At 49.8% G+C, this 13,060-nt stretch overlaps 1 protein-coding gene across 3 annotated transcripts in view; it reads right to left on the bottom strand.

Annotated features, from left to right (window-relative positions):
* The window catches only part of LOC144093691 (irregular chiasm C-roughest protein-like), a 333,374-nt gene that overhangs the window by 41,903 nt on the left and 278,411 nt on the right, over positions 1-13,060 (bottom strand). For all 3 annotated transcript variants that reach the window (XM_077627282.1, XM_077627283.1, XM_077627284.1), the window contains one exon: positions 695-931. In XM_077627282.1, the coding sequence (XP_077483408.1) occupies positions 695-863 (169 nt within the window). In that variant the 5' untranslated portion in view covers positions 864-931. The remainder of the gene's footprint in view (positions 1-694; positions 932-13,060) is intronic.

Below are 13,060 nucleotides of genomic sequence, written 5' to 3'. Positions count from 1 at the left end.
CTGTGTCAGATGCATTTCTACGCAAACGCAGGATACAGGGACCGGTCTACCGCTCCATATGCATTAGTAGTTAAGCTCGCAAGCACATTGATTTAGCGTCCCAGCTTTAGTATAACACGCAGACATTTCTCAGTGCTTCCATGGATATAGAAAAAATAAACTGTCGGGGACAGCAGTGCACAATATAGTTGAAAAATTCTAATACGTGTGATAAACCCTATTTCTTCACTTCACAGAAGGCAAGTGCAACGTTAACAGATAGATCGAGAGCAACATGAATTACAGAACAAGCGAGAGTGCATCGTATTACAGCAGACATGAAAGGGAAGAAGCGATGTAATATAGAAAACTTGACGGCTAGTCCCTTTACGAGTCTACAACAGCTGATGGCGAGGATCATAGACGGACAAAAAGAAAGCCGATTAACTTTCCCACACAGCGATTACGCGACAAGAAGTATATATACAGGGTGGTGTTTCATCAAAGACTTCACGCAATTTAAAAAAGTAGGCTTTTAGAAGAGCGCTTTTTTCTTCTGTTAGTTAACGCGTTTTAGCTGTATTCTGGTGCACTATAGCACTGACAATGCTGTGCCGAAAACAGCGCTTTTCTAACTCAAAAAGCCAGTTTTTAAAAACTGCGCAAAGTCTTAGGTGAAACACCCTGCATTTGGCCCGACGTCCAGTCCACTCACTCGAATTGGTGTTCTGTCCGATGGCCACGCTTAGGAGCGACACGAACATCAGGAACAGTAAGGTGGACCGACGCACAGCGGTCCGCCTGAGAAGCCCGGTCGAAGCTGGCCTCCGGAGTTCTTGCAGGGAAGCCCTCCGTCGCGGAGGGTGCGTTGCGCCGGGCTCCATCGGGTACGCCGCGAGACGAGGCCTAACTGTTGGACGGCGGCGGTGGTACGCCTTCACAAGAACGGCACCTAGAAGAAGTGGGGGCGAGAAAAAGAACAAAAACAGCGGCCACTCATTAGCATTTTGATCGAGAGCAGTAACTCTTTTTCTCTTTTCCTTGCTAGAAGGAGCGCAACAGAAAGAAGACCCTGCCTTCACTCCCAACTTTCTCCCGGCCGAGAGGCGAAACGACCCAATTTTTCCCCGACAAATCTGACCCACGTAAATCACACATTCACTTAAAAGCAAGCGGGAAATGCAAACGCTCGTGCCACGAGGAGCGAAACGAAGACGAGTTCCGAACAGTCCGCATTAAGAAATAGCGAGGAACAAAGAAAAAAAAAAGAAATGAGAGTGAAGTGAGAGTTTTCAAGTGCTCCAAATTTGCGAACTAAAGCGCGCGCACGCGCACACGCAAGAAAAAGAAAAGGGACTGCGGCAAGTTTGCAGGAGGAAGAGGAAGAGAGAAAAAGAGGGAGTGTCGAGAAGGGCTACTGCCGTTTATAACCGAAATAAATCAGCGTCGCGCGCAGTGCGCGAAAGGAGGCGAGAGAAGGAAGGCGCCGCTCTTTGAAGAAGCTTCTTACGGGGCTGCAAACGAGACGCATGTAATCCGTCGGGGCCGTGTATCAAGTTCTATTTGATATTCGAGAAGTACGCGACGCCGGGCGGGGAAATCTGGCACGGTCATTTCCTTAAGACTGTCCATAACCCGAAACGACGACGACGAGAGTTTGCAAACCCGAGGTTAAAGCTCGCCCGGACCAATATATATGTATATACCCCGCAACTTAGCTGGCTGCGGACGCGCAGTATACGACCGTCAAGAGCGATCGGGCGATGCGAGTCGGGCTTAGAGGATCTGTACACGAACGAATTACTTAGAGTGCTTCCGACTTCGCCTCTTCTTTTAGCGGCGAGCGGGCGGAGGTTTGTGAGAGAAGCTCGATGAGGATTCGAGGCTAGCACCGAGTCGTACTTATGACAGTATAATGATGAGCTCACCGCATAGCTCGTGCAAACATAACCGTTTTCAAGGCGGATACCTTTTAGCGCGACACATAAAGGGGACAAGACAGGCGCTATTCCGAATTGAAAACATGAATAAACTAGCCCCCAAGCAAACGCTGCTGCAACATAACAGTGTAAACTGAAAAGCTACCGTCAAACTGACCGAGGAAATGAAAAAAAAATACAGACACCAGTAAGAAACGACAATGCTAATGCAAGGAACACATACTTCCCCAATAACATGTCCACGCGCTCAAGCTTAAATCGTTAACGGGGTGAATGCGTAAGGATCGTGTTCTGTTCTCCCTGATCGACACAACAAAAAGGTAGATATAGTAAAGAAAAAACATCAAAGCAGTCAAGCTCATCCAACAACATTAAGACTGATTATGTATGAAAAGCAGATGCATTATTATTCCATGTTCGAGAACGCCGTTTCTCTGTAACGCTCGCTACAAACCATCTGCATGCGATTACAACACATGCAGGTGAACGGTGGCTCGCAGGCAGGCCCCGCCTAACGGCCGCTCGCGTCGCATCGTTAAAGACGCGCTCGGCGAACTCTTCAACGTCAGTAGCAACAAAAGTTGAACGAAGAGAAGCCGTCGTCATCGTCGATATAGACCATTTTTTGTTTCGTTTTTCTCTTTCTGCCAAAGAACCGTTCGTCGGGGGCCAATCTTTCGTGCAGCGATTAGCGGTCGCCGGGCCTTCGCAAATGCACTCGCCTCCGTTCTTCGCAGCTCGACAGCAGCCCCCAAGTCGTTTATCAAAGACTTCCGTACGCGAAAGGAGCAACAAAGGAGAAGGAGAGAGACAGAAAGAAAAAAAAAAGAAAAGACTAAACGGTAAATAAGGACCGAGCGCCCCATAAACAAATACGGGCACCCAACCATCCAGCCATGCGGGCAGTTTGTGCCTTCTACTCTTCTCGAGGGAGGCCGAATGTATACAAAAGGAGCGCTCACGGCGAGCGAGCCCCTTCCACTTTCTCCACAAGATGACGAGCGTCATCGCGAGGAGGCGGTGGCCGGTGGCCAGTCGGGGAGACCGCAACAAAGGAGCGTGCAAAACAATGGACGGGGCTGTGGAGGGGAGAAGGAAGGAAGAAGGGGGAGGGGGAGATGGCTATATAGCACCCACTACTTTCGCTGCTGGGGTCTCTCTTTTCCCCGGGGGAGAGTATAGGAGAGAGAGAATATAGCGGCCACACGCACGGCGAAATGCTGGCATGCGCCTCACACGAGAGCGACCGGACGGAGAAGCGAGCTTCTCTCTCTGTCATTTCGCGTTTTATTTCTTTATTCTTGTTTATTTTTTTTTCCGCGAGGAGGCAGAGCGAAAGAGAGGGGAAGGAAGAAAAGTGGCACTCCACGCCACAGTCGAGATGAAACCGGCCGGCTAATGCGTGTCGGGCGCAGCACGCTTGTGTATACAATGCACGTCGTCGATTGGGTAATTGAACCGATTGGCGCGCACTTCATCCCGGGCCAGCGCCGGAGCGCCGCAGTATAAACCGAACCCCCCTCCCACCCTCCAACCGACCGACCGATGACCACCTCTCCTGCCGCGCACAACCAGCCAAGCCAGGCACCCTAAAGCGCTCGCGCGCCAACAAGGAACGCCGCGCGCGATGATCGAATCCAATAAATTCTGAACCGGCTCTACCTCTGGCTTCTTCTGTGCCGAGCGAGGTGCGAGCCTTGTGCGTTTGTGGGGCCAGTGTGGATCGTGTGTCTGGGCGTTGTAGCGTAGTGCAGGGCGCGAAGGCAAACAAAACAAAGAGAATAAGAAAGAAAGAAAGAAGGAAAGAAAGAAAGAAGTGGGGGAGAGGGTTCCGCGAGACGGCCGTAACGGGAAAAGGTAAGAGGAGAGCGAGGAGGAGGAGGAGGAGGAAGGGCGAAAGTGTGTCGGCGACTCGCCGCGAGGCGTCGGAAAGAAACTGAGATATATAGTACGAAATACGGGCAACGGGAATTGGAAATTCGATAGGCGTGCGCCGTAAATCACCTACATGGGAGGCCACCCTCACTTCTCTCCCCCTGGCTCGACCCCCTTTCCTTCCTATCTTCTGGGTTATACTCTTTTTTTTCTTTTGACCGAGGAAGAAAGGCAGTTGCAACAGCGAACAGGAGCGTAGGAAGAACAAGAAGAGTGCCAAGCCTAAGACGAAAAAGGAAGCAGAAATACGGTGAAAGGAGTATGGATGCTGCGTCACTGCGGGAACCGAGAGTCGCAAGTTAAAAAGTGACAGGCAACCGAGAGACGCTATAGAAAGGGGCGGAGCTGCAACGCAAGGTGCTCCAAAGTGGGGGTGTCGGACTCTGCCGCGCGCTGAGGAGAGCCACTACTACTAGCGAAGAGAAGCAAGCTAGCGCGAATATGATGCGATGCACGCGGGTGCTACCGCGGAAAAGAAAAAAGAAAAAAAGGACAACGCAAGGCTTGGCGAGCCGGTGTGACGTGTGCGGCGAAGGAAAAAACGCGAAAATTGACCGCTGACGGCACGCAAAAATAGTCGCGCGAGATGTTACCGAAGCTTTGTTCTGCTTCCTATCTTTTTAACGATCGTGTTCGCTACGAAACTGGATCCCCATTGCTGATGCCTTGCTGCATCAGATGCGTGGCAGAAAGTGTCGCACATTTTTTTGTGAGACGGAGGGGGTCTTGGGAGCCGGAATTAAGTGTCGCATAAACGTAAGTTGGAGCGTTATGCTCGGTGCCGCGCGCGCTGTGTTGGGAGATATATGCCTGGCGTAAAGACTTACAGCCTGCAAGCAAACAAAGAAAAAAAAGTTTAAGGGAGCGAAGTGGCACCCGCTCTGCTGCAGTAACTGACGGAACGAAAAAAAGAAAAAAAAGACAGAGGCAAACAATCAACAAGGAAACTGAATGCCAGAATAAGCTTTTGTAATTTCTTAAGAAGCGAGAACTGTTCCGCCCATTGGTGCCATTACAGACGCGACCTTGTCCTCAATTTGGATGCCGTAGTGTTATTCTTTACCGTATTTTAATAACGCCTTGTTACTTTAAATACATAACCATAAAATACGCGCATTACATCGTTTTCTTACGTGATCAGCAATAAATCCGGAGTTACTGCATGCTTCCCAAACGACAAGAATACAAACATTCGCTATAAATACAAAACTAGCAAACAAGCGATATTCTCGAAAAGATGCGTGTCACTGACTTTACAGCAGGGTATTTAGCAGTCGTCTTGTAGACACGCAATTCTCACATTTCGCGAGTATCGACGCCATTCCCGCGTCGACGTCACGTGTACAGTCGCTCTGTGCCCACGGAGCGGGTACAGGGCAGGCTGCCGTGAGCCTAACCCGGTGGTGTCCTTACCGCCGCTCGCGCACGACAGCCGCTCGTAATATCGTCGGGCCGGCCGTCGTCACTCCTCCAATGACACGTCTCGCGAAGCGAAATGTCGGCCCGTTCACCGTATTATTTTCCCGCGCGCCGCCCGCTGTATAAGTACAACACGGTGAGTCTCCGGAGCAGCGCCGACGGCACTGGCTGACGATGGGGGCCACGGAGCCACGTCGAAGGAAAGGGCTCCTCGTCCATCCGTAGCCGTAGCCGTGTCCTCCCTCCTCTGACGTCGCGACGAGCGCTGTTCCGCTAACGATTCAGAGCCATTAACAGCGCGCAGGTACAGGGTAGAGAACCGGGAGGGAAAGGGAGGTCACCGGTCCCGAGCTTGACTTGCTTCTTCTCCCTTTTCAAACCCGCTCTTACCTTCCGCTTCCCTACGACGCTCCCCTTCCAACTCACGTACTCGCCCTCCTTCAACGCTGCGGAGCCGGTGTGTTCGCGCTGGGCACCCTTGTGACCGCCGTGGTGTCACGCCAGGGGCGTCAACGTCGCCCGGCCGCGAAAAAACTCGAGACCGGTCGTTATGAGAGCGGAATCGCGGAAACAGCCAACGCACATACTGACGCCTTCTCGCAGTTCGTCGCTCCCGCTCTCCCTAGCCACCTTCCCCTTTCCCTAGACCGCTCGCTGGCACGGTCCGAGCCGACGACATCGACGCTGTTGCCGCCTCGGGGGCTCGCCTGAGAATCGTTCATCACCCTGTTTTATTGCGGCGGCGATATATAAGCGGCTGGCAGATTCGAGCTGCCAGGGGAGTTGCGGGGGGAAAAAAGGAGGAGGAAGAGGATGAGGAGGAGCTAGGGAGGAAAAGAAGAGGACGCCGCGGTGCGGGTTGTGGGTAAGTGTAGATGGAAGGGCGAGAGACCGCGGACGCGAGGAAAAATCTTGGTTAAAGTTCACGGTGGGCTCGCCGCGATGGTGTGGGAAGCGAAAGGAAAAGAGGGAAGAAAAATATGGCCATCCATAGCGCTGGAAGGCCCGCCGCCAGGCTGGCTCGTTTGCTGAAACATATTTGAGCCGCGATTTCGTTACGCCGGCGGCCGCCTGGTGTCGCCCTTCGTCCGCTTCCCCTTTTACCTCCTTTTTTCTTCCTTTTTTTTCGTTCCTCGTTTCCTTCTGGTCATTATATTTATGAGGGGCGAAAGGGACTTGGGGATGACCGCAACAAGAAAGCGAAATGAGCGCAGGTAAAAGTGAAAGTGTTCAGATTTGCGTAGAGCAGGGAAAGAGAAACAAAAATGAACGTCGGCCGCTTTAACTTAACGACACACACTGAAAAGCTGCGTCTTCCAAAGATGTTAGAGCAATTCTCCCAGAATGATGATTTTATCGTTGCATAGCTGAGTTAAAAAGCAGCCTCTCTACCGATAGCCGGAAGGCCGACTTCTATCTGTTTTTCTTCCTTTTCAGTTTTCGTCAGGACTCATGGTTCGAAACATTTTTACGCACCTTGCACCAGGTTTCTTTCAACTGCATGTGGGTTCTTGCCATGCATTTGCCAAACTCTCCTTTAGACGCTCGGCTTCATCTATGTTTGACCAATTAAACCAAGGACGAATCCTGCTGCTTCGAGCTCAACACAGAAGCACCTTAACCAGACTCCACTGCCGCGCGTATAAGGCTATAAAGAACACGACAAACGGCAGATGGAAACGGAGAGTCAGCACTCCAGATGACCTAAGCCGTTCGAAGCTCTGCGGACACGTGGAACCAGAAATGAACGGTTTCATAACTCGAGGAACGCCAACACAAGCCGGCAAAATGCACTGAAAGAAGATGCATGCTCCTATAAGATAAGAGAGATACGTTCGCCGACACCGGCGATTTGGTGAGCACTACCATGTGTCTCTGTACTAATAGTGCCGGGCTAGTAACTCCTTGTCCGCAGCTCTATAGCTTGAAAGCTCTCAGCAGAATGGCCATCGAGAATCTCCCGCGACTAGTGGCTCGAGCCAGTGCATGGCGTTATAAAATAAAGGCGCAAATAGCTCCCAGCCGCAGCGCAAGCGCACTATCGCCGCGTCTTGACAAAGCGGCAGCCATTCGACAGGCGCGTCCTATCTACGCACGCAGCGCGGGCAATCGCTGGCAAACATGCAACCGGAAGCTCGGCGCGGCAGTGAGCCGGAAGTGCCAGGAGCTTCCGCCTACCCGCCTATGGAAGAAGCGACGCGTCCAGAGCTCGCAATATGTCTTGGCAACAGCAATACCGCCCCGGGGCGGCTACAGCGAATAGTTTCCTTTTATGTACGCGCGCGCCTCCGACTCGGCAGCCTTCGACGACGGCAGATTTGTTGCTGAAGGAGGCACGATTTTATATCTCTGCCAACATTCGCGCTGACTGCGCTCGCTTTGAAGTAGCGGGACCAGTGGACTCGACACATCGCCGGAGACATCTATTTTTACCAGCGGTAGAGCCATGCCGCGCGCGCTCCTACAGCCTCGCAAGTAAAATTCAGATGGTGCCGTCATACACCCTGTAACGCTATCCCTGGGTGCTGGACAACTTATTTTTTTGTTTGCTTAATGTGCGAACTGTCGTTTTAAAAGCTGAATCCATCTCCAAATGCGTTCATCACGTGATTATTTCCGCTCGTCTTGACGAGGCATGCTATCGGCAGCTTGCAGTGCGCTACCCACCATATTAACGTTCAGAACTATGTAAAAAAAAAGTAAGAGTAAGCGGAATTTCTCGCCTACTCAAACAGCGGCATTTCCCGAACAAAGAGAGGTCGTGAGCGAGCGAAAAAAAAATGAAACAAAATGCAAGGCTGGAGGCAAAGAAAGCCAGGTCAGCAGCTGCCCATTTTCTCTAGAGCCGGCGGAGGACTCGACGAACACACCGCTTGAGCCATTATTATTAATGCCGTCCGGGGCCCGCTCTAATTAGCAGCCTTTTCCTGCAAATCTCAGCCACCTCGCGAGCTTTCGCGCGACTAAGCTCTCACAAGGGGATCGGGTGGGGGGGACGTGCGGGTGTTTATTAAAACAACGAAGGAGCTCATTAGGAGATGCTATCCGGCATCCAGGGGTGTGGCGTCGACAGCTGACCCGCCTTCCTTCACCGGCGTCGTGCTCGGCCAAGACCCGGCTGATAGCTGGGGGCAGATAAGCCGGCTCCCGCTAGCGTTCACGTGTCGTCCCCGCCACCGCCGAGAGGGCGCTGCTCTCGTCTCTGCGTGCCACGGAGGCATTCGAGCTCCGGCACAGAGAGCCGCTGTCGTCTTCCGCCCACTCGACGCAAGCGATTAACGCCTGCGATCGACACGCGTGTTTGTTGTCGACGGTCGTTTTTGTTGGTATTGTTTTGAGAGTTTGCGCGGCCTCTCCGCGTGAGCCTATGTCGTAAAGAGGTTGGGTGCAGACAGGTGCTGAGCGGGCACTTTGCTGAGACGGAGTGTGCGCAGGATAAAAAGGAACGCCGCAAGTGCACTGACGCCCCGAGAGCTGTGGCCGCACAGCTGCAAGGAATGCAGGCAAGCAATAGACACACAGCGCGAACAGGCTAAGCGCAGTGCATGACGGGAAGTTCTTACCGTATGGTATGTGTAAGCATTGGGGCGCTGTCAAGGCAAAGCAGTTATCCCTAGTATAACGGTTAAAGCTACTAATATTTTAAGACTTTACAGGCAGAAAGAAGACCCTGCATAGTGATGACTGCAAATTTTCTGTAACTTTTGACAAATTGTCCCCCCTTTTACAGAAGACTATGGCCGAAATAGAATTTTACTCGGCTACCTTACAAGCGAGTAGATGCGGGCGCGAGATACTATATTACAAAAAGCTCCAGCCACGGTAATGTGTTTACGCTTGAATATGTGCCTTAAACTTGGAATTAAGTTTGATATTTATGAATTGGCCGCGCTATCTTGTTGTAAAGACCGTCGAACATGACACCGTATTTGAGCCACTCGACTTACTTGATTGCGTTTAGCGCATGGTGGGTAGTCTTAGTTGGTGTAGGAAAAGCGCTAAGAACAGGACAGAAGTCAAACATGGAAGCACAGGGACGGGCGCTGACTATCAAGTCAGCGCCCGTCCCTGTGCTTTCATGTTTGACTTCTGTCCTGTTCTTAGCACTGTTCCTACTCCATGCAATACCAACTAGCCCGTCAACTCGCTCTCCTAGTCTTAGTTGCTTTTGCTTAAGCTTAAACACAACACAAACAGTCGACCTTACTTACTAGAGTGCTTCTTGTAACGTGAAGAGTCGAGGACAGGAGATGGTAGATCAAATAAGCCAGCGCGTAAATGAGACTAGCTGGTGATGATATAAGCCCTCTGGGGTTTCGTCAGGAGTTGAGAAACAATATGTCACCGGGCTGGCCATCAGACAGTGGCGAAGACACTGCGAACCGTCTATATATTGCGTCTTGATGCTGCTTTGTCTACGAGCTTTGTGCACTGCATTTTATTTATTCTTTTAAGCTCTTACTGCTTCTAAGCTCCTCAAAACCGTTATAAATAATGTGACCCGTCATTTTTCCTTAGTTTTCTTCATAGCGCAATGCCAGTTCGCCTGTAAAGGGTGCACCACCTCTACATTTTTAGTACTGCGAGAGAGGTGTCTTACCAGGAAGGAAAGTAATAATAATAAGCGCTTGCGAAGCTTATACTGAGAATGATCAGAAAAATTATAGCCGCACCCACAGAAAAGAAAAGGCAAACGCCAGGTGAGGTGCAGTAATAATTTCTCTGAGACGCATTGGAACTGCACATCTGTGCAGAAAAAAAAAAAACAGGAAATAAGGCATTTGTATTGCAAAAGCCATGAAACAATCCAGTCGTAAGTTACGCAAACATTTTATTTATTTGCTCACTATCAGGCCAAGGCGAACAGCAGGAAGGCATGGTCGCTAACCAATCTGAGCGCCCCAAAAGGCGTGCAAAACCTGCCGATTATTAAAGACAAGTAGTGAAGGATTCAAATTTCCCTGAAATTAAGGTGCATGATAATAAGCTCCGACAATCTACGAAGTCTGCGTGGAGAAGAATAGAGTGCAAGACTGAAACCTCATCGATTGTTAAATAAAAAAGAACTGCAAAAATAAATTTTTCTTCCCCGCCCTACTAGTTCTGGTTATCCAAGACCACGCCGATTGGGTTTCGTCAGATCTGTTCCGATGATGTTGATGTTGTGAAGAAACGACCTATTTAAAATTTTCAAGCCCACCCACACACACACACACACACAGAGGGGGGGGGGGGGGCACGTTACGTCAGCCGCCGCAGTGAGCAGCACGTCGAGCATGCATACCAATTCCAGCAACTGAAAACTGTTCTGAAAGATTACTGAATGCTGATAACTCAGTTGAAGATTGAGTTTTTCGAAGCTAATAAGCTTTTTTCTTTCTTTTACCACAGCATCTGCTTGTTTAATCTCAACCTTAATAACCAGATTTCCTCCTTTTACTGCTGCAGGACAACGAACGATTAATCTCTCGGTGTTTCAGCAGTTGGAACGAAGTACGGTACGCGTAAAAGCGAGAGCGAACGTCATCAGCTTTCCTAATAATTCTTGGACGTGAAAGTCGACGAAGAGAGAAAAAAAAAACCGGAGAAATTCACCTTTCGGCAGATTTCGAGATACAGAGGTACTGTGAATTACGCGCGGTGCGCTTTTCTTTCCTTTCACACGCAAGCTCTGTAAGTGACAGCCGAAATATAGAGCTCCGCCGCAGAAATGTACGAAAATTTACAAAGCACGTATGAATTCGGCCAGGCAAGGAAGGAAGAATAAAAAAAAAGTCTGGAGAGTGTTTTCTTTTTTCCTTTACGGAAGCGAAGCACAGTCGGGCGAAGGCGTTTCAACTTTCTTACGCCGTCTTGGAACGCGGAAAGGACCTCCAAGCAAGCACACTGTGCATACGACACGACCGGAGAACCGGCGCCTTAGACGCGCCGGACCCGTACTTCTCGCAGTTCGCTTTCAAACAAAGCAAGGAGAGAGAGAAAAAAAAGAGAGGAACAAAGGAAGAATTAAAAAAAGAAGATTTAAAAGAAAGCGAAGGGGTCGCTGTAGTTGCTGACGACATGTCGCGACGACGGAGGAGACGTCCACTGTTTAGCCGAGTGCAAAAAAACTGACGCGTGCCGCGCGCTATTTTTGGAGATCGCTTCTGCGGCGCCCGAGTCCGGCCGGGATGCCGAATGCGTGCGTCGACAGAGACAAGAAGAGGATCGGCTAAAATGTCTAGCAAGCTCAATGTTTCCGCACTGAGAGGAAAAAAAATAAAATAAAAACGTCTGCGGGGTTCTTCTCAGCCTCGGCACTGATTGAGAAGAATAAGGGAGGCGACATCGCAGTGCACAAATCAACGAGACAGACGACGGCCGCAGTCTATGCGCAAATGGTGACTGACAGCCGAACCAGGCAAAGCGTCTTGTGGAAGAAGGGAGCTCTTTTGTTAACTATTTTTTATTTGTTTTTTTCTTTTCGCGTTCGAGTGTCAGGAATTCTTCTCTTTTATCCTCCGTGACAGAGTACTACACAGAAGCTACTTTGTTACGCGCAAAGCAAGGCTTATTGGCTATCGGAGAGTGCAAAACACAGACACGACGTCTGATGGACCGGGAAGTAAAAAATAAAAGTAAGAAAACACGAGCCACGGAAGAAAGCAGGGGCTGCAATCTATCACGCGTTATGTTTTTGAGCGCACTAACGAGTGTGCGCGCGCTAGCTATTTATAAGTGAAAGAGAAGCAAAGAAGAACCTCTCGCGCACAGGAAAGGAAAGGAACTGTGTTCTTCAGGGCGGCTCGCTTCCGAACTTTGTCTTATTTGCTGCCCCGCGAACGCGCGCCGAACAAGGAACCTTCCGTTTCGAACATCGGCTCTTCGAGACTGTGACGCAACCCTGTCAAGCTTCCCCGCTCAGAGAAAAGCCATTACCCACAGAGATGAAGGGAAGGAAGAAGAAAGAGAAACAGAGAAAGAAGAAAAAAGAAAGGCATCGAAGAAACGATCGCCTGATGGTGGAAGCTGCTGTTGTAGTACGTCTCTCTCAAGTATAAAAAAATGACAGCTGTCGATTATGCGGTCGGGGGTGAGGTTGCTGTCGCTAAATTCAAGAAGGAAAAAAAAAGTAAGAACAAAGTGCGAACAGGTGATTGTTTTTATCAGATGGCGCAACCTTTTGAACACGTGGCCGTACACGTGGTCGTTTGAAGATATGATCGCCGAAACAACCATACAATACGTGTAGCGCTCCTCAGAATGTATTTACTTTTCTCTCTATCTCTCTCTTCTTTTTTCTTCCTTTTTTACAGCGACACATAGTTCGCAAACTGCGTTAGATATGCGTCTTGTTGCTCTCGCTGCTTTGAAGCATTGTCTCTTCGGGAGCGCGTTGCATTTCTTTTATTTTTCAATATATCAGCTCATAAGCATTCATGACAGATGGTGCCACAAGGCTACTCAACGTGTCTTCTTGCTGCTTTATCCTGCACCTGCCGCAACTGGCATTTAGTCCGGCTTCGACACGGTTGACTTTTCGAAACGACACTATCTTTTATGTCGACAAGGTGATTTCTGGAGTGTCACGCTCTTTTATTTTATTTTATTTAGCTCTTTTATTACAGAGCGATTTCTAGCTTGGTTTTACGCTACATTAATAGCATTTTGCTCCCAGCATATTTTTGATTTATGATCAAGTGCTGCACATTTACCAGTTTCTCACCGCATTTTTTTTTAACAGATTAAGGCGCCACCAGCGAAGTTACGCATCTGTACGCGGCTACAGTTTAAAAGCAGTTCGGCCC

The sequence above is a fragment of the Amblyomma americanum genome, chromosome 6 (assembly GCF_052857255.1).
Source record: "Amblyomma americanum isolate KBUSLIRL-KWMA chromosome 6, ASM5285725v1, whole genome shotgun sequence".
NCBI classification, from domain to species: domain Eukaryota; kingdom Metazoa; phylum Arthropoda; class Arachnida; order Ixodida; family Ixodidae; genus Amblyomma; species Amblyomma americanum.
This window is presented reverse-complemented; position numbering and strand designations above follow the sequence as displayed.